Source organism: Paroedura picta, chromosome 2, assembly GCF_049243985.1.
Source record: "Paroedura picta isolate Pp20150507F chromosome 2, Ppicta_v3.0, whole genome shotgun sequence".
In the NCBI taxonomy this organism is placed as follows: Eukaryota; Metazoa; Chordata; class Lepidosauria; order Squamata; family Gekkonidae; genus Paroedura; species Paroedura picta.
The window spans coordinates 122,455,437-122,481,007 of NC_135370.1; the positions used below are offsets into that span (position 1 = coordinate 122,455,437).

The following is a 25,571-nucleotide window of genomic DNA, read 5'->3' on the forward strand; positions in this document are numbered from 1 at the left end:
GGACGCCTTCTCCCCCCCCCCCGGCCCTTTACTTCATCCCCCCCAGCCCTTTACAACACACTTCATTGTTGTGGCGTGTCTGTATCTTATTTTGAAGGGATGTTTAAACATTACCATAGCAATCAGAGAGCGCTAGGGCAGTGGTTGAGAGTAGAGGAGCAAACTACCCCCCCCCACCGGGCCTCAGTAAAAGGCGTTGAGTGGTCCCCGGTGATAAAAAGGTTGGGGACAACCTTGCTAAATGACTGCCAGCCATTTAAACTGTCCATTCCCTTCCCCCCACTTTGAAAGGTGGAGAAGCAACAAGGACTGGCCTGAAAGGGCTAGTTTATTTGGGGGCTTATGATTTGGCTCAGGAGTTCAGCTCAGAGTCACTCCAAATGGAACCAGAAATGTCTAGTTCTTGTCCATATCTACTCAATGCTATCAGGTCACATCCAAAACATGAACATTTCTTTCAGTCACAGTTATTATACAGCAACAAAATCAGTCTCAAAAGCAAGCTCCACTATTACTATGCAAGTGGCTAGCTCTAAGAACACAGCAAGTATCACAGTAGATCAAAACTGTTATCTTGCCTCAGACACAAGAACAAAACGCTCACAGAAGTTTTAATAGCATGCTATCCATAATATAATCCCCTGTTTGCTGGTTATCTATATTCCCTGATAATCTAAGATTTAGGGATGTACAAAGCACAGCTGTACTGGCAGCAACCCCCACAGGAAGATACAGAGCTGCATCTTAAGACTCAAACGCTCCACCTAATCTGGTATTAGTAGGGCAGAAAAATGATTTGAGATGAAAAAGTGGATGCTAAAAACAAACTCAATGGAAAAGATTTTGTGGAAGTACATTTCTTTTCAAATTAATCCACATGCAACACAGCTTTCTTTCCATAGTGTTTTGTTCATCACTGAAGCAATGTAACTTGGATAAGGGATGAGCAGATATCCTTCATTCAATTTTGTTAGCATCCTATGAGTAGGTTCTGTCCCACATCCTAGCTCTGTCCAGATTTTGTGTTAAACTTCAGTGTTTCTAAACTTCATTTCAGAATTGGCACACATGCAGTTTGCCAGTTTTCAGTACACATTACTTTTCTTTAAATGTTAGAGATGTGCACCAGCAAATATAGGTCCTGAGTAAATCACAGTGCAAACGCCTTCCCTGTCCTTCTGAGGTGACCAAAGACCCTAGAACAGGAGCCTATGTTGGTATCTCTCTCCTCAAGTAAGCCTAGCAGTCAGGATTGGAATTCTTCCATTGCCTAAGATATTCTTCATACAGAAATATCCTCTTTTTACAATCTTACCCATCAGTGCCTTCTGGCTACATCCCAAGCATACCACTAGCATACCTCTATAGGTCAGCTGACACTGATCCATATGATATTCCTGATTCTCAGTTCCACGCATGACTACATCATCCTTACTGTGAGTATTCAGAATCAGAAAATTATCTCATGCTGTCTTTCAGTTTAAAAGAAATAAGTGTACAAGATGCTAATAAGATGCTTACCTCGTTTGCGTGTCCCAGGATGCATTGTGCTGTTCAGATATGTGACTGCGCTCTTCTTGCGCTTTACAAAAGAAAAGAACAAAATAGATAAAACAATTTACCAAGTGAAGTCTCCAGCAAACATATGAAGTCTCCAGCAAACATATATGTATAATATTATGTTTTAATTTTAAGAATATGTACATTTCAATTGGATTTAAGAAGAAGAGTTGTTTTTTATAGCCAACTTTTCACTACCAGAAGGAATCTCAAACTGGTTTACAATCCCCTTCCCTTCCTTTCCCCACAAGACACTCTGTGAGATAGGTGAGACTAAAAGAGCTCTAATAAAACTACTCTGCAAGAACAGCTCTATCAGGACTGTGACTAGCCCAAAGTCACCCAGCTGGCTGCATGTGGAGTAGTGGGGAATCAAACCCGACTGTCCAGATTAGAAGTCACTGCTCTTGACTACTATGCCACACTGGCTTGAGTTGTTTGGATTGTGGTCATTATATGTTCTAGGCCAATCATACAGAAAGTCTAGCTTTTCATGCTAATTCTGATATCTGGACAGAAGCAAGAACCTAAAGAAGATGATCCACTTAGAAAAGACTGGATAATTTAATACTGAATCTGTAACCATTCCAGAAAAAGAGGAAGGGATGAGGAAGAAGTATAAAGCTGAAATGACGTCTTTCATTTACAGTTGAGGATCATAATGCTGAAGTGGCCATCTCATGCTAATTACTCTTTTGACAGCTCTCAAGGACAGAAGACGTGATCACAGAGCAACATTTGCAATAGATTTATACCTCAGGTTCAAAAACTGCTCCGCTGTACACTGGATTTGCTGTTGTTCTTCGTTTTCTCTCTTGTCTCTTACTTTGTATTTCTTAAGGAAAGAAGTGATCAGGTTAGAAATAAAAGCATCTGAGAAATGATAGCCACATTATATAGCATGAGCAAGTTAGCAGGAGGAGACACTGTTTCTAATATGCTCTATGGAAAGTTAGTGCTGTACAACCATATAAATGTGACATGAATTGAACTGAAAATAAATAAGCAATGTAAGTTTTTGGCCATATTTGTTTTAGAAAGGGCTGCCTATACACTGATAAGGAACAACTGTCAGCCAAGATTTTTATCTTTCATATTTTGAGTCACACAAGATTTACTCCAGGATGAACAAAAAGGATACATTGCCTTACCATACACACAGAAACATACTGCAATATAAAGGATGGCAAAAGGCAGTGTGGCCAGATGCCAAGTGACAGACACGTAAACATCTAATTTTATTTGCTTCTATTGTAACATTCTTCATATTAATGAGCCTAAAGAGTGCTACAGTGTGTGTGTGTGTATACACACATACACACACACACTGCAGAGTAGATTCAGAACAAACCATATTTAAATCCTTTAAGGAATTTAGGTCCACTGGCGTTGTAGGTCAGTTTTTCAGTCAGGTGCTGAATAGCAAGCATTTCCCTTTCCAGCCAACAGAACATGCTTAGACTCTGAAATCACTATTCTTAGCAATATAAGCATCTATTCTATTTTCATCCCAGAAGAGAAAATATTTCACGTGTGTTTAGCAAAAGTGTGAACACACTCTTCCAAGAGTTTTCACTCTGACATATGGGACAGAATGTATTCTAAGCAGAAATATCTCAAACTTTTCCTTAAAATTCAGAACTTAGGAATTATTTATTCAGTCCTACTGTATGCATGGTACCTTGGAAGTGCTTCCCACTATATTGTGCAGGATTTATGTGCAGAGTGTATGGAAAGAGAACAACCTTGTGATTTGTCTTACCTTCTAAATGATCATGTGTAACCAGCCCTAGAGACACCATGAAGGCAAGTTTCTGTATCAGACAAAGAAGAAAACCTCTATTCACTCACCAATACAAGAGATATGGAATTGATAGTGAGGTGACACAATAAGTAATACATTATTGGAAATGGCATTTATTTTTATTCTTTAAATGTTTGTCATTGGCATATTTCTGAAGTGCTTCATAAAGAGGAAAGAAAAGCAAACACAGTGCTATGTATTTTGATACAACATGAACATGAAGATCATTTGTGAGAATATGACAGATAATAAGCACTAACTTGTGGGACTATCAGTCAAAGCAGCTCTACACTTTACACAGCAATCTGCTGCTGGTATGCAGCAAATACATAAAATACGGACAGCATATCTATCTATCTATATATGCACATCTTTAAACACCCACATATGGAAACCTTCATTCCATCAGGGTTCCTAGAAGCCTGTAAAGGAAAATGGGATTAGCTGGGTATCATCCATTACATGACTGCTGCAAAAAACAACAACAAAAAACCTCACCATCTTAATACAGGAGAACACACAAGAAATGCAGCTGATATATGGAATGTGGATAAAAACCCATGGCTGAAATTAGCTGTAATTGTTGTTCACTGAGTAGTCTTCTGGGCAGGCACATGTGGGATTGTGCATGTGCAGGCCAGCAGCAGAGATAAAAGTTCTACAGCCTTCTTGCACTTTCTAAGACACTTGGTGCTTTCCCTCTCCTCCAGTGCACACAGGTGTTTCCCACTCAAACTGGCAGGTAATGGAGGTGGGGAGAGCATTTCTCTCTCAGTCCCCCTTTACCACCATGGGGAAGATAGGGCTCTCCCTAATGGTGAAGCCCACAGCAGGGAAAGATGGGTGCCTGCACAGAAGACAACTCAATTAAATACAATTAAGTGATCTTTGTGGCTTCTGTGCAGTCCCATATGGGAGAATAGGAAACTCCTTTACCAAGGAGGTGGGGGAAGGGTACTCAGAGGAAAAAATGACTGTGACACTGCCCTCCCCACAGCAATGTGACGGTGAGGACCATGTTGCTGCCTAGCAGATGTCTACTAAGGACAATCTAACCAGAAACACAGATAAGGAAGACAGTGTTGTAGTGGCCCATAGTACTGTAATGTAATGTAACAAACTCTATATTTTGAGTGGAAATATTGGGGGGTCGTCTTATACGCCCAGTCGTCTTATATGCCGGCAAATATGGTACCTAATAGCATAGGGTGGACAAATGACAAGTAGACAATGGTTCAAAGAGTTTATTAGACAAGGGAAATGCTCCACTGAGGAATCAGAGGGGAGATGGAAGGGGTACTTGCTAAGCAGCCATTTCAAGAATTTCTTTGACAGCTGAGTTGCAAACCCACTTCAAATACATCAGCATAATTATGGTAAGCCAAGACAGCTGACAATGGACTTTAATGGAGGATACCGTTAGATCCAAATCCTTTAAATACAATAGGTACTCAAAAAAAAAAAAGGAAAAAAAAAAGATGGTGAACATGATTCAAGCAGAATGCCATGGGTGGAATGCCCAATCCACACATTTGCATCACTTGCGAGCATAGGGCTTTCTGGTGGCTGGTCTCTGTAAAACCTCAGCAACCCTGAAAGGCCAATGTATCGCCAATTCACCCATCATGCAATGCAGTTCCAAGGACATTGCTAACCTTATCAACTGTTCTGCATAAAGTCAGGTTTTCCATAGGTAGCGAGTTCTCCACTGTTTCAGTGGGTAATGGGTCTGATGGTGCATCAGATCTAAACTCCGGGAGTTCAGTGACAAAAACTATTTCCACAGCAGCAAGGGAAGGACTGAAGGTGGAGGGCTCTTCCTGCCTCCATCATGTGCCAGTTTGGGTGGGGAAAGTTAGCATGCGCTGGTGGAAAGGCTGAGCATTCTAAACACCTTGGAAAGCATTAGAAAGCACATGCAGTCCCATAGAGGATTCCACAGATATCATGAAGATTATGCAAAATTTTATTATGCAAAATTTGAAAACTCAGGCACACTTTCTCAATGTCAGACTCACAACTGATGAAAAAGAATCCTCTGTGTCAGGTTTTTTAATATAAGAAAGGAGCAGGAAATAAGGATTTTAGCAGCCTGCAGACTACACTGAATTAACTTGGGCAAGTCACTATCTCTTATAGTTCCTTCATATGGTTGCCTCCTCTCAAAATTATAATGGTGAATGGGGTGGTGGGAGTTCAGAAGGAAGTCAGGCCTTCCCTCTCCTACAGGGAAATTGTCTCAAGTAAACTGTTTATACAGATTTTACTGATTATATAGGGTATGTGAAATCAGAAATACTTTCCCAGCTCTGCTGAAGATACTGTTTTGCACCTCATGTGAGACAAACAGTGAAAATGACACTAGACCAAATATTAGCACCAAAATCTGGCTTCCCTGAATTCTAAATTATAGATCATGGAGATAAGAAAGCGTATTCTGAACAGCCCACTTAGATACTGCTTTCTGAAACTCACCATTACATATAACCTTCATAGCAGTCTAAGAATAGAATAACTTGGCTGTCTTTTGAAAATGCATTCAAGTGGGTAGCCGTGTTGGTCTGAAGCAGCAGAACAAATTTAGAGTGGGTAGTTCTTTTGAAAATGCATACAGCCACAATGTTCTGAGCAAACTGCTTATGCAGCAATCAGCTGGGCACTTTGGAGATCCTTGCTTTGCATGTTAAATGGCGGAAGGCTTCATTATTTTCAGGTTTTGGTATTTATAGGCCTTTATAATTCAGTGTGCTCTAATATTATGCTTTTATTTTCATTAGGTATATTACCTGTTATGCAGGAAAACCTTTATAAGATTCAAAATAGAATTATGATTAGACAATATAGAATTTTCAAGAATCAGTACAGTGTTGCAGCTTTAGTCTTGCCTAGGGATGTGGAAATCCCAAGTTCAAATTCCTGCTCAACCATGAAACTCATGGGTGATCTTAGACGCATCACCATTTTCAGGCTAATTAACCTTAGAGAGTTGTCTGAAGGATAAAATGAAATAATCCTGTAAGTCCTTGGAGAAGTGGATATACCAGTATCGCAGATACACGCACTCATAATAAATATTTTCCATAAAAAGTTCAAGGACATTTTAAATGATAATTATCCCAAACTGAGCTGGAACATTCTATGACACACTTCAAAACTGCCATGTTCTAGGGCAGCGGTCCTCAACCTTTTGCAGGCCGTGGACTGCTGCGCCAGGGTGTGGGGAGGTGACCCGGGGCCCCGCACACGTGCAGCAGCGCTGCGCATGCGCGGAATTGCCCAGTGTGCATGTTTGCGCCCCTGCTGGACACAAACGCGCATGCGTGTATGCGCCGGCGGCCGCGGCTCCCTCTCCCTGCCGTTCCAGGCCGCAAGGAAATCTATTCGCTTGCGGCCCAGCAAGCTTCTCTTCCCCCCCTCCCAAAGCAAGGAGCTTGCTGGGCCACAAGCTAATTGGCCGCTTCGGCGAGCTTCTCGCTGCGGGGGGGGGGGGGGCAGGAAGAGGCAGCTGCGGCCCGGCGCCAAAGCCTTCGCAGCCGGCACCAGGCCACGGCCCGGGGGTTGAGGACCACTGTTCTAGGGTACACTTCAAATTTTTGATAGGCTTTTTTCATTTATTGGCATAATCTATTTGTGTGGACAACATAACACAAAAAATAGAAACGCAAACATCTGAGACTGGAGAACCTTCTGTGGATAAGGGGATTCTGACATTCAATCAGATCAGGGAGTCCTGGGTTGAAATTCCTATTCAGTCATGAGGTTCACTGGGTGATGACTTCAGATTGTTCATGTGCTCTCAGTCTACCCTGACTGTTGTATTAAACAGATACACACATACCAATCATCCCAATAGCCTTGGGGAAAGGGCAGAATAAAAACAGATATTATACAGCACAGTGGTTCACAGAATGATATGTTAGGAAGTCAGAAAGGGGACCTTAAAGGTAGACCACTGTTCCCTTAGTCTTCCTTTTGAGATATGGGATCCCAACATTAGCAAAGATCACCGAGACTACATGCAGCTCTTTGAATAATCTGAAGTACTATATAAATGCCCAGAATTATTACTATCATAAGCAGTGCAGAATCTCCAGAATTCTTCCAGTTATGAAAATACTGGGTAAACAATATGCAAATAGATTTGGCATTCTATAATCTTATTAACCTCTTTATTTCAATAATGTTATGATGATGCATGATAATCTCTGTTAAAGTGAGAAAGAGGCATTAAGAGAGAAGGAATACATGAGATATGGTTCAGGAGTAGTCTTTGCTGTGACAAATACTGCAACAAATTTTAATAGTACCTGCGGGTTTTCTTCTCGTTTTGGCTTGGGTGGTGCAGGAGGGGTAACTGTACGAGACTCTGTTGGCTTCTCTTCTGCTTCTGCTTGGGGCTTGATAGTCTGAAAAAGAAACAGGAGCAAACAAATAGAAGATACATTTCTTACTTTAGCAAAGCAAACAAATGAGCACACTGAGCAGTACAATGAAGCGGTCACAAAATTTGACAGCACACCAAAAAGCCCTAAGAAATATTTAAACAATGCAGCACATTTTAAGCAAGGCAAACTGATCTGGAACACTGAGAAAAGTATGCACTTCTAAGGAGTTTAGAAACCCAGTTCAAGATCCAAACAAAAACAGATTGGCATTTAGATTTGTTCTGATAAAGCAGAATGGTTATAGATCAGGTGATGCCTTACAGAGTAGCATTCCATGAAGAGTCTAGACACCATTCTATCTGGGAGAAGTATCTTTCACTTCTCTCACTCATTGTTCATTATAACAAGAATCTGCCTCAAAAGTAACTTTCTGTATAGCCTAAAAAAATATGGATTTCCCTGAAGCTCAATTGCTCCTTGATGTCTAAATTCCCTGCAAGTAGAATCATAAATGCCTATACAATGATCCTTACTTTATGACCTGGCTGTGAAGTCATAGAACAATATCTGTTTGTTCCAAGAAGACTCAAAATATTTTCAGTTGTCTTATCTATTTGATTTGATTTACTTGATACATTTATTAGTGCCTTTCTGCCATATATATTCAAGGCAGCTTACAATGTATATAATATATAATATATAAAATATCATAAAATACATTACTGTCACCTTGCCTATTTAACTTGTATGCGGAGCACATCATGAGAAAGGTGGGGTTAGATGAGTCACAAATTGGGATCAAGATTGCAGGGAGAAATATCAACAACCTCAGATATGCAGATGATACCACTCTAATGGCAGAAAGCAAAGAGGAACTAAAAAGCCTTTTGATGTGGGTGAAGGAGAGTGCAAAAGTTGGCTTGAAACTCAACATCAAGAAAACGAAGATCATGGCATCTGGCCCTCTCAATTCCTGGCAGATAGATGGGGAAGAAATGGAGGTAGTGACAGATTTTATTTTCCTGGGCTCCAAAATCACTGCAGATGGGGACTGCAGCAAAGGAATTAAAAGACGCTTGCTCCTGGGGAGGAAAGCTACGGGAAATCTATACAGCATCCTAAAAAACAGAGACATCACCCTGCCAACAAAAGTTGCCCCTTACTGTTGCCCCTTAGAAGAAGAAGAGTTGGATTTTTGTATCCTGCTGTTTACTACCCAAAAGAAGTGGTTTACAAACACCTTTTCCTTCTTCTCCCCACAATAATAAAATAAAATCAGAGTCCAGTGGCACCTTTAAGACCAACAAAGATTTATTCAAGGTGTGAGCTTTCGAGTGCAAGCACTCTTCCTCAGACTATGAACTGACACTCAAGCTTGAAAAAAGTCACTTCATTTCCCATGTCTCTCCAGCCATTTACTTGTTCACTATTTACAGTTTCAGGCTGAAAATATTCTTTATTTAGATCTTCCTGCACTTTCCAGACTTGCAGGATGGATGCTGGTCTGTCTGTGCCCCAAAATACAAACAGTTGCTGGTAAGGGCTGGCCAAAACCCAAAGCTCAGGAAGGACACACCCACACCACTCCACCTCAACTTCAGTCTGCAAACCTCTACCATTATCTCTAGATCGCTGCTCATCTCTAGATTATAATTATAATGATACACTTTGCAGGCAAAAATGGCTACTTTGGAGACTGGACTCTGAGGCATTGTACAGTTTTGTAGTCCCACCCCAAACCTCCAGGAATATTTCCAATCCAGTGGTAGCCAAACTCCAGGTGGGGCCTGGAGAGCTCTTGGAATTACAGCTCATCTGCAGAGAATAAAGGTCAGCTCCCCAGGCAGAAAGGGCTGCTTTGGTGTTTGGACAGGGTTGTTTTGGAGAAGAAACATTTAAGGCCTCCCACACAGGTTGTTGTTGAGTTGAAACACTTGAGGCCTACTGCACAGGCCTAACTGTCAGCTTCAGCAGAAGTGTCAGCAAGGTTGTTGGGAAATGTTCTTGTGAGTTATATACTAATGCAGCAAGGGGGGGGGGGAAAGCACCAACCTGCAATAATTATTCTGAAGTGTTTTATATAAAAATACAAATCAATCATGTGCACATAAACACAGTTTGGTGTACTCCTACTACCCTTCTGCAGAACCTGGTGTTATTGACACAAGTCGGAGTCAGTTGAGTTTTCACACCTCAGCCCCCCCCCTCCACAAAACAGAAGTAGTTAAATAATGAACTATGCACAGAGGGTATATATCTCCACCTGTACCTGCTTCTCAACGTTTGGTTTGCTGATCTGCAGAGTCTGAGGTCCAGCAAGCCTGGTACCTGGTGCTGCTATAACAATGCTGGTGAGTTGTGCCATTGGGAAAGTTTTGGCTATGGTTGCTGTTTGCCCATTCACAACACGGATTGGGTGCATGGAATTCTGTGCAGAAGGTAAGGAGTTGGGCGTGAACTTCGTTGTCAGCATCACAGGCCTCTGAATTAGTTGAGGAGCAGCAAGCATAGGAGGAGGTGGGGCTGGGGCTATAGGAATGTTATTCTGGGCAACTGGTTTAGGTCGAACCTGTACAGAGAGACAGACAAACTATGTTTTAGAAAAGAATGCATTCATTATGTAATAGCTTTTTTAATCAATACAAACGTAACTATGATCTCAGATTATAAGGTACAGTTGTTAAAAATATTTATAATGCCACACATCAGCCCCTAAAGAAACTGAAAATAGCTTCAAGGCTTTTTAAATCCTATCCACAAAGATTCCAGAAATGTTAGGTGCTACAAATTGTCAAACATTTCTACAATACTGGCATCTGTTTGTAATGAAAAACACATATATTATTATTTTATATGGATAAATTATACCGCTCATATTTTATATGATGTTTTTCAAGACCAAGAAGTACTTGTTGGACATACATATATTGCAAAATGCGCAGAAGCTCAGAGTGGCATACATGGTTCCTTCTCTCCTATTTTAGCCTCACAGTAACCCTATGAGGTAGGTCTCTCAGGGGCCAGCTGTGGGACTCAGTCCCAGGCCTCTCTGGTACTTGTCCTCAAGTAACATTAGTAGGGGGGAGAAGCAGATATAGATTCAGTGAAATGTGCCTGGCATCCTCTAGAAGAAAAACAGCAAGTAAACTAATACCAGTCACTACAAATTCTATTCATGTTATCATACATTTCTCTACATCATCAGGTGCAGGTATTAAATAGATTTGACTTTAAAATCTGTTATTTGATCAAGTAATCTTTATTTTTTATTTTTTAGCTCAAGCAGTTAATCTGCGGAACAAAAGATTAGGGGAATAAACAACATTAATTACATTACAAACAGATATGTATTGACGTTTTTCTAGAGAAAAGGTTGAGAATTCATATTAAAGAGCAATAAAAATATTTAATATCTACATGCCTAACAAAAATTAAACATTTTATAGTATTTTTACTGTCATTTGGTTCTTGCTGAGTCACTGTAAGAAAGAAATGATACAGCAAATTTAATTTGGAAAGCATACTGGATATTAGTTCAATAAAATTACTGATTGCATGGAATATCTGGTATTTTCCATTTAAAAAGTACACCTTTCAGAAATGCAGACTGTTCATTTTACAGCTGTTTTCTATAGGTCAAGTTTCCCCCGTCCGTATTGGATAGACTCACCTGTGGAAGGAAATTTGGACGAGGTGTGAGTCTAGGAGGAGGGATAAACTGTGGCACTTTGATGGGCTGAGGAGGTGTCGCTTGAACCTGCTGAACAACAGGAATAGGACCAGATGAGGGAGGGGGAAAATAAGCAAAGGAATGTGACTGAGTGATTTCAAAGCTCCTAAAGCACAGCTGGTCTTTCCCAAGACTAGCACTCTGAAGAGTTATGCTACAAAGCCAAATTGACTCTTTTTCTTATAAATGTAAAGTTCTAAGGCCTTGACATATTTTAGAAAACAAATCAGTTATCTCTGGTGCTTCTGTATTCTCATTTTGTTTTATGAGTTCTACATATTGTAAAAATAAAATCTGAACTGGCTGGCAGTTGCCTGTTCAAAGGCAGCTTCACACAATGCCTATTCCACAAAGTTCACTTCAGTTTGATAATTTGGGGAAATGCTGTGAAATGTTTGGAAAAACATATAAAACTTCAATATTCAGAACTGCTAGTCAGAGAAAATCAGTACTGGACAAGTACATAAGTTTGGTTCCCTCTGGAATAAAGCAAGAATACTGTTTGCATCCAAAGCCATTTACTTTTCGAATGTGATATTTAAAGCAGTAAATGGATTCACTTACACCTGCAGCTCTGGATCAGTTTTTATTTATCTAAAATAGGCCTCCATTTAAGATGGCCCTGTTTAAAAGTTTGGTCTTATTCACAAGGTGATATATTAAATCCAAATTAGTTTTCACATTTCAGTGTGATTCAACTATTTAGTTCTTCATGAGACTCATTACACAGTCTACAACAATCCCCCGGAGAAAGCATGTTCTGCAGAATGAGGAAACATTGGCAAGATCTCATCATGTGAGGGGTAAAAAAACAACGGCAAACACAAAGTCTCAATTTTTTTTCACATGAGCTGCCCAACCTCAAAACAGAAATCTAGATGTAAAACCACCCCACATAGACATGGAAAGTCTGTCCATATGCCTCTAAGCCAGAATCACAAAAATACCTACTTGGCAAGCAGAACACTGTAAAATCTCACATAGCAAAATTCATTTCACATTATTTCTCACCATGTGCCAAGGACACATGGCTGAGTGATGAAGACAGCAATGACATGAATCAGTTATTCAAACAGTAAATTATATAAAATTATTTAAATTCATTTAAAATAAAAATAACTTCTTAACACCTGTGTTTATATATCTCTTCATGAACAATTAGCCTCCAAAATCTTCCACAGAACCTGCTTACCAATGTGACTGTGTTTTTTGCCACTATTTGGACTGCCTCTGTTCCTGGACCTGTGACTTTATTTGTTGTCTGGAGGTTGACTGGTGTGTTCTGTGCATCAGTGCTAAGGACAGTTTTCTGGCTGCTGTTGATGGCAGTCACCATAGCAATTGTAGGCCTTTGACCCACAACAGAGGCAGGCATGGTTGCTGTTGCTGCTTTTAGGACTAGAGGTAGTGTCTTAGTGGTGATCATAGATGCTGTGGTCACAGTTTTCTAAAAGGAACATAAAGTACACTTTAAGAGTCCAGAATTTTTCCTAAAGAACTGAAAACTGTTTCTTCTCATGTTCACTATTGAGACAATGGGTAAGGTTTTATACACCGATAAGCTCTCTGTGAATCTTGTATGGGAACAATCTACTAATTTTACAAAAATTCTACAATAAAACTTTCACATATAAATTTGCAATCAAAACAGGGATCATTGTCATGGCTTGAATCACACAGTAAACAAACAGAATACAAGCATTATAACACTTTCTTCTTTGCATAATGTGCTGTAGACTCCCATCCTGCTCAGCTAATGGCACACTCTACTGGTGCAAGACATATTCGGTTTGCACAAGACGAGCCCCACCAATAAAGGAATTTCTCAGTGGCAGGATTATGGTTGCCAAATACATCTTGGGAACTTCCAGGAGATTTTGGGGGGTAGAACAAGGGAAGGGCAGGATTTGGGAAGGGGAGGGACATCAGCATGGTATAATATCATAGGGTCCACCCTCTAAAACAGCTACTTTTTCCAGGAGAATTTATTTTTCTTGTCTGGAGATTAGCTGTAATTCTGAGAGATTTCCAGGCCCCACCTGGAGGCTGGCCGCCATAAGGAGGGCACAATTTACACTGATGAGATTTGCCTCTTCAGTGGCAAAATACAACCCATGTATTCATTCCACATCCTCAGATGATTGGAGAGGCCCATTATGACAAAAAACAAACAAACCCCAAAACCTCTCCATGCTTCTCTACACCAAGGCAAATTTTCCCTCCAAGAATTCTGTTCCCTCTTCGTCTGAGCCACCCAAGTGACAGGATTTCTTTACTGAATAGTGACAGGATTTATTTATTGAAATTAATAAAACCGGCTACCCCACCATATCACTGAAAGACAATTCAGCTTTTAACTCAGCCCTGGAACATAATGGGTAAGTATAGGAACCCTCTTTCCCAAAACTTCTTCAGAATGACTCTTGAGATATTGATAATGTCAAATAAAACAAAATATTTTATTTAACACACAGGGAAAGGTTAAGTGGAATGGGGAGTTGGAAACTTTGAAGTAAAAATGTAGTTCTTAAATACAGACTACTGAGAGTTATAGAAGTTTATCACCTTAGTTATTAACAGTATCTGGGTTTCCCCAAATATATATAGATATTCAACAGCTAAGATCTTCTCTGAATGTAGGTCTCTGTTAGAAATCCCAATTCCCTCAGCATACAGTTCTCACAGGACTTATCTCTCAGTTGTTGCTGACCAATCAGAATGCTTGGAGTATCCTGATTCTTGTTTGAGTTTCCCTGACTTCCACTAGTTTTCTGAAGGCTGATAACATCTGTGAGTATCCAATATCCCCTTCTCTGAAATACTATCCTCTAACTCCTGAGATATCCTAAAGCAGTATCCTTTCATACCACACCAAGGAAATTCTCAGCACTCATTTCCCTAGAAGATATATTCCCTCTCTTTGGCCTGACTGGGAGTCTTAGTCCACTACCTTAAATCACCCTGCCAAATATTATTCTTAATTCTTCTGTCTTGCAACTCTAGCACTTAATAATTTTAAATGAATGACTAGAAATCTTCCAAAAATAAATTAAACATAACAAGGACTATGATGACCTTTCAACATTTAAGTAAAGCTTAGCTAAATAGGAATCTAGTTTTTGTCAGATACTTTTTCAAGCACCTTTTCAACACTGATAAATTCTGAAAGGAGTAATTGAGCTGTTTTTTTTTTTTTTTTGCATCATTCCTTTAAAATAAATTTTTCAAAGGGGGGGGTGAATCAGAAAAATATTACGAGAAGTTCAGGTAATAATGCATACAGAGGTGAGATGAGCAAAAGAGAAAGTACTCTTGTTCATCGCACTATCATAAAGCCTGGCACACTTGTTTAACCATATTCCACACATTAATTCCAATTGTAATCTATGTTATTTAAGGAATAATCCTGTTTTTCAGGAGCACAATCTTAAAGCTGTGTGGAATATGTGTATCAATAACAACAACAAAAACATCGATTGTGTATTAAAATAATGATTTGGTAAGGCTGATTCCTATTCCCAATCATGGCTTGTGCAAATGCTTCAAATAAAAGTGAGTGTTGTACACCTTACTCCTGCAAAAACACACGGTGCTTACGGAATTTCTCTATTTCTACACTCTCCAAAATAACTATTTCCTGCAGTATGGCTGTGCAAATGCAGCAGCCTCCGTTTCATACATTTTAATTTGATCATCATTATCATCTTAAAAAATATTAGATGCAAGTTAAGCAATACAGAGTATTCATTATAACTTTTTCTTTATTTATTAAAACATTTAATCACACCTTTCTCTTTAGTCTCAGACAGTTGCCAATAGTTAGAACATTCTCAGCTAGAATCAAAGATAACAAGCCCTAAGTCCCTCTTTCCTCCTCTCTTTAAAAGATGCCTCCTATTCAAACCATCTCAAAAGCCCTGGCAAATAGACAGGCGTTACAGCATCTCTCAGAGGAGGGGACCCCACTCACCTCTTCAGAAGTCCCACTCCACAGAGCCAGAGCCACTCAGGCCCTGGTCAATACCAGATGGGTCATCCTAAGTGCTGAGTTAGCCAACAGATGACTACCTGATGACTGCAGTTGATGCACAACAACATATGGAAGGATATGGTCTTTCAAATATATGGGTCCTATGTCATGAAGGGCTTTAAATGCCATAACCAGCCCCTTGGATTTGGATTCAGAAATAGACTGGCAGCTGATGAAGCAGTTTCAACAAGGGCAACTTATGTTCCCAGGGGTTAGCCCTGAAAGTAGTCAGGCTGCTGCATTCTGGACCACTTTTAGTTTCCAGGTTGTCTTCAAGGACAGGCCCACACAGAGTGCATTGTAGTAATCCAACCATGACTTTACAGAAGAATGGATCAGCATTCCTGATTGGCTGTGTCAAGGTAATGAGAAAGTTGGTGAATCAAATGCAGCAGAGGGTAGTCCTGGTCACCACGCCATCCTGCTTTTCAAACAGCAAGGTAAGGTCCATGAATCCCCCAAACTCATAACCTGCTGTGAAAAATCCACCATTATTTCATCTAGGACAGGTGGATTCAGCCCCTCTAGAATATCAGCTCTCCTAACCAGTGTTACCTCTATCTTTTCTGGATTCAGCTTCAGATTGTTCTGCCTTAGCCGCCTGACCACAGCCTCAAAGCATTGTTTCAGAACCAAGACAAACACATCTGAAGGATGGGATAATGAAATATTGAGCTGGGTGTCATACACACACACACACACACACACACACACACACAGATTAAAGAGCATGGGCGAAATAACAGAACCCAGTGGCAACCACATGACACATTTCACACAGTGCATTCTGCACCTTTGGTGGAGACTCTTTGTGTCTTGTCAGACTAAAAAGAGGGAAACCAATGAAGGGCTGTGCCCTTAATACCAACCCCATATTTAAGTCAGTAACTAAGAGTGAAATGGTCAATTGTGTGTAGTGGTTGGTGTAGTAGTTAAGAGTGGCAAGCTTCTAAGCTGGCAAGCAGGGTTTGATTCCCTGCTCCTTCACATGCAGCTGGCAGAGTGACCTTGGGCTCATCACAGTCCTGATAGATTTGTTTTCACAGAGGAGTCCTGAAGGAGCTCTCTCAGCCTCACCTACCTCACGGGGTGTCTATTGTGGGGAGAGGAAGGGAAGGCAATTGTAAGCTGCTTTGAGACTTCTTTGGGCAGTGAAAAGTGGGGTATAAAAAAACCAACTTTTCGTGTGTAAAAGTTTTTAAGAGGTTCAACAGTAACAAGTGGCCAAAACCTGGGCAGGAGATTAATTCACTGATGAGTCAGTCGCATGCCTAACCATTGCCACGGAGGCTTATACTCATCTAGATCTACCAATGTAATTTCATCCGCAAGGACAGGTCCCCCTGAGTATGAAATCTATTAACTATCAAGTAGCTAGATGGGCTTGATTGTTTTTACTGACCTTGTCTTAATCTCTCATATCCACCTGCCACACACATGGGTGAAGCTTCCACCCTGCCAGTCCTTTTGTTCACTCTGCCTTAGATGTACTCACTTTTTGTTACCTTTCTGGGATGCTCCCCTTCCTATCAATGTCAGGAAAGCCACAGATTCTCATCCTGGACTCACCTTGGATTCCTGGACTTTACAATTTGATATTTTTGCTGGCTCCTCTGACAATCGCTACTTTGCCAGCCAAACTTGTAAAGTTTCACCCCCCTGCTGGCTCACAGGCTGCCAACTCCACTCCTCTCTGCAACCACAACCTTTCTTACTATTTCCTTGGGAACTTCAGAAGCTCTGCCTAAAGGTCCCCTACACAGAATCTTTAGATCATCGTATTATATCCAGATCTAAATCCTTCTCTGCCCACTCCTTTTCTCTTAAAACCCTTCTTTCCCCCTTTCAATTCCTCTCTTTCCCAATTCTCATTGTAGCCAGTCTTTGGTGCAGAACCGTCACTCAGTAGAGGCTTGGCTAAACCTAAGTTTTAGGTCCATACATGTCTAAGAATACATATGAAAGGGAGAAGAAGGCCTCACAGATCAAGTCCTGAGCCTGACCTGACCTCCCCATGTACGCTAACATCCTCAAGGACAATCATCCTCAGGGTTCTCAGTGCGAAAACCGACACCACCAGCGCCAGCTCAGCCAGAGATCCTGCTGGTAAGCTGGGTGGATGGTACACCATCACAATTGCTAAGCTATCCCTGAGGCCCATCACAAAGTACATACAGACACAAAGTACATAGTGATGGGGAAATGTTCATGGAAAACACAGAAGGAGTAATTCATTCAAGAACTTAGGAAATAACACACAAGCACTCCGCAGTGCTTCGATTTTAGAGTCAATGTTTTTTTTTAAACAACCTCTACAAAGATCATAAGACCTCTCATACGTAGAACATGATACCACCAAGGAAGACTATGCAGAGGAAGGCATGGCAAACCACTTCCTCTCACCTGCTTGCCTCGAAAATTCAATGAGGTCACCCTAAGTCAGTTGCAACTGGACAGCACTTTAGACACACTCACAATCCTTTCAAAAATGTATTGTTTAAAACTGATGTATAGTGTAGGAAATGCTAAAATAATATTTCAAAGAATTAAAATCAAAATATTTATAAAGGAGCAAACTGAGTCATTAATTGGAAAGAAATCAGAGTAAGCACTTCAGAAAAACACGTGTTACAATATCACTTCTGGATGAGACACATACAGTTCTCTCCACATGTGAAAAGCATGTATTGTAATCCTATACTTTGCAAGAACTACTAAAGTTTGAAAGAATCGTAGCAATTTCAAGGCAGTTTCACTAGAGGGCTCTTTAACTTTGAACATAACTTTCTACAAACAAAGCAAATGACCCGGAAGTTAATGCCAAAGTACACAGCCTAAATGCAAAGGAGATAACGTTCTTTTTACAAAAGCAAGAGTAAATTATAGACAGTGATTTAGTTGGCTCACAAAAGTGCTAAGAGACGTTCATGCATATTACCCCTTTTGTGTGTAAATTGCAATTTGTGTCAATTCCCTTTAAAAGCACACTTTTACAAGCAGGGTTTGCTAGTCCACAAGGACTAGGCATTTTTTTCCTTAACACAGGTCTGAAAATCCAATACCTAACCAAAGCCACGACAATATCTAATTCTAAGTTAAGGATTCCCACAGAGCAGATCCTTCTAAATTAAATTTTAAAAATTTCTGAGGGCAGATCTACATGAATTTAATTCCAATATCATTAGCTCCATTTGAAATTCCTCTTCTCTTCAAAAACTAATACAAAGATCCCCAATAAAATGAGAGTCCAGTAGCACCTTTAAGACCAACAAATATTTATTCAAGGCGTGAGCTTTTGAGTGCATCACCTGAGAGCACCATAGTGCCCATACAAATGCACTGAGCTTGGAAATCTAACAGGAAGCAAACCCCAGAGCATAGAATCCATCCTAACTTATCAGCAGGAAAAAAAACTGAATCCCTGAAGTAGTTTTCTTGACAAGTTTCACACTATCTGTTCAGAAACACAGCAATAATATTCAGTGATACTTTACATTCAGTGTTCTTGAAACAAGATTTTCCTCTTCTAGTAAAGAATAGCATCAGAGTCTACCTAGTATATAAACTCCTAATCAAGGTATAACAAAAAGATGTTGTCAAATATTTCTGATAAAAATCAGAGGAGAATCTCAAGCTAGCACTATTAACAGTGTGCTTCTGAAAACACTCTCCACAATGCATCAAAACTGGAGCAAGTTGGGGTTGTTGTTCTTTTTTTAAAGCACTGGTCCAGCATCTTCCCCTGATTGTCCATTCCCGAGGTTTTCCTCTGCTTTGCTCTGATCTTTCCCAAAGTTGATTTGATACAATCTTTTTGGAATTTCAGGGATCAAACTGTGTTTGCACACCATGAGAGTAGGAAGGTGTGTGTTTTTCATGGTCCCAACAACATCAGCACCATTTTCCTTAGCTTTCTGTAGTCACCATTTCCCCCCCACTGTGCCTTTTCCAGGCTTAAAAAAAATCAGGAATTGCTACATCACTATTTATTTTATGCATTATCTGAATGACATTTCAAAAACAAACACATTTTGAATAATGTTCAACACTTTACCTGTGATCCAATCAGGTTTGGAGAGGGCACAGTAGTCTGCTGCTGCTGTAGCTGTAGTGATTGTGGCGTCTGTATTTTATTTTCTGCCAATGGCTGTATTTGAAACTTGCTGTCTGGCTGTTCCTGCTTTACCATAAGATTCTTCCGCAGCTGTTCAACCACTCTTTTCTAGCAAAGGAAAACAAAAGCAGTAAAAATATTACTTAAGATGCAACACATAAGGGAGTCAAGTTAAAAAACGGTTTACTGCCTGACAGCCCCTTGAACATGATGTATAATCTCTCATAATGAAAGCATTAATAACAAACAACACTGTGGAATGTACCTTCAAACAGAGATGCACATACATGTACTTCCAGAATCATCAAGATGATAGTAATAAAAAGCTTGAGAATAAGGGCATGTGCATGATGTGTTCATCAAAATACATGTCAAAATTTATGATTGAAATATTTCAGAATATTTTGCTGCTCCCTATAGAAAGCTGAAGTTCAAGTTGTCATTCCTTTAGATCTCAAAAGTTAGAACTGCAAACAGTTACAAAGATTTAAAATTTGAATGTTGCCCATGTTAAGAAAACAGTGCAGTTTTTTTTTAAAGCTAAATCCTGCAGTTTTCAGGATATGGGAAATTCATAGTGCAAACCTTCCAATAGAATTTAAATACCATATTTCCAGGAGCCCCAAGATTTTTGAACCTGTAGACAGATTTGGAGTTCTGACACAACATGCTGGCCTCAGCCACAAAATGGCAATCACAAAATAGCTACTGCAGAATACCTTTAGTCACACAGTGAAAATCTTTGTGCTGTGATACAGCTGCCATCAAAGCAGTGTTTTAAAGAAACTGCACAGCCAATTGGATCCCCAGTGGTCAATCAGAAGCCCTTCTGGGCAAAAGCCCTACCCACTTTCTAAAAATATTTTGTGGGCACCTGGAAAGGTGTCATTGGGTGCCATGCTGAGGACCGCTGTGATAGCTTAAAGCAGGTTAAAAGTTTTCAGCAACAATAGCCCTGGATTAACTATATAGCATCTCCTTCTCTACAAACTATAGTTTGAATTGTGGTTTCACAGAACAGGAACACAGAAAGAAATAGGTTTCAAGCACTCTGGATGACAAATCTACCCATTCAGAGATCAGCTGTAACAGCTGCCTAGCCATGGCTTCTCAGATAATTTCACAGATTTCTGTTGCATATACTGGTCTATGGCAATCTATATTCTAAATTTTTACCTCCTCTTCTAGAACTTTGTGGCTCCTGGACAGGGTATTTGGTATTCCAAAATTATTACTTATTTCAGCCAGATAAGTAAGGCCTCAAAGTCACTAATATGCTCACTTGCACTGCTCTTCTGGGACACACTGCTGGTTTAGGAATTAAACAAGCATTTCTCTCATTTTACAATAGCCTCCTGACCTACAGGAATGTTCATCAGGTACCTGTAGCTATTTTAAAGCCTGCTCTATATTTTATAGGATGATTAGCTTATTTGAACTTATTACTCTAGTTCATCCAGAAATGTACATTTAAAAATCACAACAGTAAGGGTTTATACCAAAAGCAGAGAATCTGCTTCATATTTCACTTTATAAATTTACTTTATACATTCAGTCATTTAACGTTGCTTTCTGAAAACATCAACTGTTATAAAGCAATTTAAAATGCTATGTCAGCAAGCAGAGACAGGAATGTTTCCAGAAAGCAGAGAAACAATAGACCAGCAAACCAGTTACACCTGCCAAACAAAAACTCCATCTATTAACAGCATGGGAGGCTACATTACTGTACCCAACAAAATCAGGCAGGTTTTTTTTTTCTTTGCTGTAGCCGTGCTGATGAAGTTCAGAGATAATGGTGATTTTCTATCAGTCCTCTAGTTCAAGGGAACTAGCACCAGAGAGCTGGGATTTATTTGCTTCATGTCCTTCACAACACAACAAAACAGCAGGGAAAGGAGAAAGAAGGGGAAGCCAAGCTCGAGTACTCCCGAGCCAGACTGCTATAAAAAGCAAGAGCCAATCAGAATTGGAATTAGGGAGAGTAGGAGTCAAGTGAGTCACATCACATTCACAACTCTTCCTCCCCCGGGCACTGAAACAAAGCCCAGGAAAACTGTGGAGGAAAACAAGAACGAAACACCTGCAAACTTTCATTAGTTTTTGCAGAAGAACAAAAGGCTTGCATACTTACACCCAAAACAAGCAAAATGGAGTGGGAAAAGTTATTTTTGTGCTCTAATAGAAGGATGAGAATTGTTTGGCAGCAGCGATTCCTGCTGCCCTCATTTATTATGAGACTATTTAGGTGGAAGAAACTACCCTTGTGTTTAGATCTGAAAGATGCAAAATGCACAGGGGCTGCAAATAAAACGACTTCAAATCATTAAATAAAATTAATACTGGATTATGTTTCTCAGACTATTTTTTTTCAAATGTAATTTCCTGAAAATCATAGGCCTTCTTCCCACTTCCTAAAGGGTCATATATTCAGTGGGTGAGGAAAGCTCTGAAGGGACTGGATTGAAACAATTCCACTCAGGCATGCATTTAGAGCAGATGATACAGAGGGTGAAACATGTGTTAACTATGGGGATGGTAAGAGAATCAAGGGAATATTGGTACAGTGGCAGAAGGCAGAGTCAGTTCTCAAAAGCAACAGCTCAGTGACTACAGTGGGAATATTCAGCAGTGGAAAAAAAGAATGAGTGGGGAGGGAATGGGAGAATTTGACTAAGGCCAATCAACTCTGCCTGCAGGATCACAAGAAAACTTTTGAGCACACACAGTGAGAACAGTGCACAGAGACCTGTGTGTGTTTGTGAGGTGTTCTCAGTAGCTGCTGACTTACGGTGGCCCTCTGAATTCATGACCTCCATAATGTCCTTTTAACAGCCTTGCTCAGATCTTTAAACTGAGGGCTGCGGCTTCCTGTATTGAATCAATCCATCTCATGGAGATTTCAAGCCAACTATTAGTGGGATGTTTTAAATTTATAATTTAGGATGAGGGTACAAAGAAAACCAGATTGCTCTCTCATACATACACGACCCTAGCTCCTGTATCACTGCTTTATGGGTAACTGGAGTTCTAGAGAAGCTACATGCAAAGTGGCAATTCTTGATAGCTGCCTCAGAAGGCACATTTTTTATTATCATCATCATCAATTATATTTCTTGATTGCCATTCTTGGTCCAGCTGGCTCGCAAAGGTTTACAATCAGTTAAAAATACAATGCAATAACCCCACAATACCCATGAAAACCTAAAATTCTAACCATTCTCGCCCTGCCAGACTTAATAGACCTCTTCAGCCCACTGCTCTGTGACAGGGCCCTTAGTTCTTCTGGGAGCTCATTCTACCAGGGAGGGGCCAGAATCAAAATGAGATGGAAACATGCCAATTGGGCTACCTTCATTACTTGTGCCTCCAAAGAAAAGTAAGCATCAAAGGTCCCACCCAAGTTCCTGGCTGAGAGCTGATCTCTAACTGTACCCTGTCCAGGTAAGGAAGATGAGCTTCCTGCTCTGGCCTTTCCCACTCAGCCAGAGGAACTCATGTTTTAAGGGTTGAGTTTCAGGTAACTCTGCTTGAGCCAGACTGTCACAGCTTCCAAACAACTGACAAATGTATCCTGGGGGGAGTCAGGGCAGCCATCCATTAGGAGATAGAGCTGGGTGTCATCAGCATACTGGTGACAACCCAGCCCTAAGCTCCAGACCAGATGGACCAAAGGCCACACATATATGTTAAACAGAGTGGGAGAGAGAACCACCCCCTGTGGCACTCTGCACAGAAATTGGTAGCTGTGTGACTGATTCTGTCCCACAGCCACCCTCTGTCTATGATTCTGGAGGAAGGAGATCAGCCATTATAGGGTTGTCCCTCATACTTCAGCCCTGGCAAGGGGCTGGGTTAGCAACTCATGGTCAACTACATCAAATGCTGCTGACATCAAATTGTGACAATAACATAAGAAGCGCCAACCTGCCTCTGTCCAACTGGCACTGTAGGTCATCCACAAGGGCAACCAGCACCATCTCCACATCATGGCCAGGATGAAAGTCAGACTCTAATGGATCAAGCACCTCCAAGTATGCCAGGAGCTGATCATAGAATAATAGAGGTGATGTTACACTTTACTCCACTCTGGTTAGAGCTCACTTGAGTATTGTATTCAGTTTTGGGCATCACAACTGAAGAAAGATGTAGAGAAATTGGAGCATGTCTAGAGGAGGGCTACAAAAATGGTGAGGGCGCTGGAAGCCAAGCCATATGAGGAAAGGTTGAGGGAGCCTGGTCTGTTTAGCCTGGATACTTCTCATGTTACAAAACTATTTATGTTCTAAGCTAGTAGTTCTAACCTTTTAGAGTATGAAAAACTCCTTTTTCACATAAAAATGTTTTACAACGCTCCCGACCCCAACAGTAGTTGCAAAATTAGTATTCACTGACTGAGAAAAAACATAATAACAAAAAGATCAAAATGACAATTCAAATTTTCACTGGATGCATAATTCTCCCTTGTAGATTCCATCCTCATTATTTTGCTGACTCCATTGTCTTCTATCCATATTGATCTCAGTACTAACTGTGATGTTTTGCTGAGCAGATGTTAATGTTGGTTGTTCTAGGTGCACAAAGACTTCACTGTAGAAACTTTGCAATATAAAACACAAGTTGCACTCTAATATAAGGAATGTCTCTCTTCAAGATGCTTTAGTGTCAACTTTTATAAGACTGTAGTTCTGTAGACACTCTGAAATATGAGAGCCATTCCACACCCGATAAATATAGTGAAATACTCACCTTATGCACACACAATGTTTTTGGCTTTTTGCACAACATCGCGAACATCCAGCATCCAAGCACCAAACTGGTAGCTACATCCTCCATTTTAAAGTGCTAGCTGGGGAATCGCATAAAGTGGATTTCCCCAACTAGAAAGCTAGAGGAGAGCAACCAGCAAGCCACACGCTAATGTGTGTAACCGAAGTAGTGCTATCTCCGCCTCCAATTCCTGCCCTTGCACCCACCTCCCTCTCCCTTCTCCTGGGGATTTTTCTTAAAGCAAACTGCCTGGATCATGCAAGCAAAGCAACCCCCCCCCCCCAGATAAAACACAAAGCATGCCTCTCTAAAGGATTCCCCAAATCAGGAGCGAGATTAATTTTTAAAATATCCAAGGCTCATGATTCCATAAGGGGTGGCATTATAAAAAGCACTATGCATCTATGATTAGATGCACAGGCATTTCAAAGGAGAAGTTTTACTTTAAAAAGTTAGCTGCCATCACGGGCACTTTAAAACACAGAGAAAGGTGATTGGCTGCCTGGTCACGTGTAAAGCACGTTGCTCTCTTCTGCCATTTCAAGCAGGCATGTGGAGTGCAAGGAGCACAAGAAGGTAGCAGATGAAAATGAGGGCCAGAAGGTGAGGAATGGCCGGAGGCGCGTTATTTTTTAGCGTTATGCCATTTTGCTGGCATAACGTTTTTTTCCCCAATGTGCGGAACTGTCCTGAGTTTCAGTGGAATAAGTAGTAAAGCTAAAACTTTACATCTAGTCATTCAACAAGTTATTGTTCTTAAATGAAGAATCTCATTTACATAGTAAAATAAGATGCCATTTCCTCCTTCTCCCCAAGCCAGTGGACTTTCTGCCAGTTTGTTTTTAAATTACTGGTAGCTGGTATATCAGTATAACATTGAGACACTGAAGCAATACACAAATTACCCATATAAACACATACACCCACTGGAAAGAAGCTGACTGTAGCTGAGTGGGGGGGAGGGGGAAGAGGAGAAAGAACAAATTGCTCCTATGTGTAAATAGCCTGAAACTGCCTGATAATTGCTGTCACATTTGACTTTTGTTGAGAAGAGAAGTAGAGTGCAATCCTGATGAGGCTTCTGGGTATTTCAGCAGCTTCTGATTCTATCAAAAACACTATTCATTTGGACCAGTATGGTCTTAATCTTACCTGGTTAATTGGAACCAGAAAGCATT

At 40.5% G+C, this 25,571-nt stretch overlaps 1 protein-coding gene across 8 annotated transcripts in view; it reads right to left on the minus strand.

The window, feature by feature from the left end:
- PHF21A (PHD finger protein 21A) overlaps positions 1-25,571 on the minus strand; it is a 224,453-nt gene that overhangs the window by 21,096 nt on the left and 177,786 nt on the right. For 6 of the 8 annotated variants that reach the window (XM_077322306.1, XM_077322310.1, XM_077322305.1 and 3 more), the window contains 8 exons: positions 19,564-19,731; positions 12,672-12,926; positions 11,420-11,509; positions 10,019-10,318; positions 7,672-7,770; positions 3,323-3,374; positions 2,316-2,395; positions 1,522-1,582 (listed from right to left, as the gene is read on the minus strand). In XM_077322306.1, the coding sequence (XP_077178421.1) occupies positions 1,522-1,582; positions 2,316-2,395; positions 3,323-3,374; positions 7,672-7,770; positions 10,019-10,318; positions 11,420-11,509; positions 12,672-12,926; positions 19,564-19,731 (1,105 nt within the window). The remainder of the gene's footprint in view (positions 1-1,521; positions 1,583-2,315; positions 2,396-3,322; positions 3,375-7,671; positions 7,771-10,018; positions 10,319-11,419; positions 11,510-12,671; positions 12,927-19,563; positions 19,732-25,571) is intronic. The other 2 variants (XM_077322311.1, XM_077322308.1) reach the window with 1 other exon arrangement.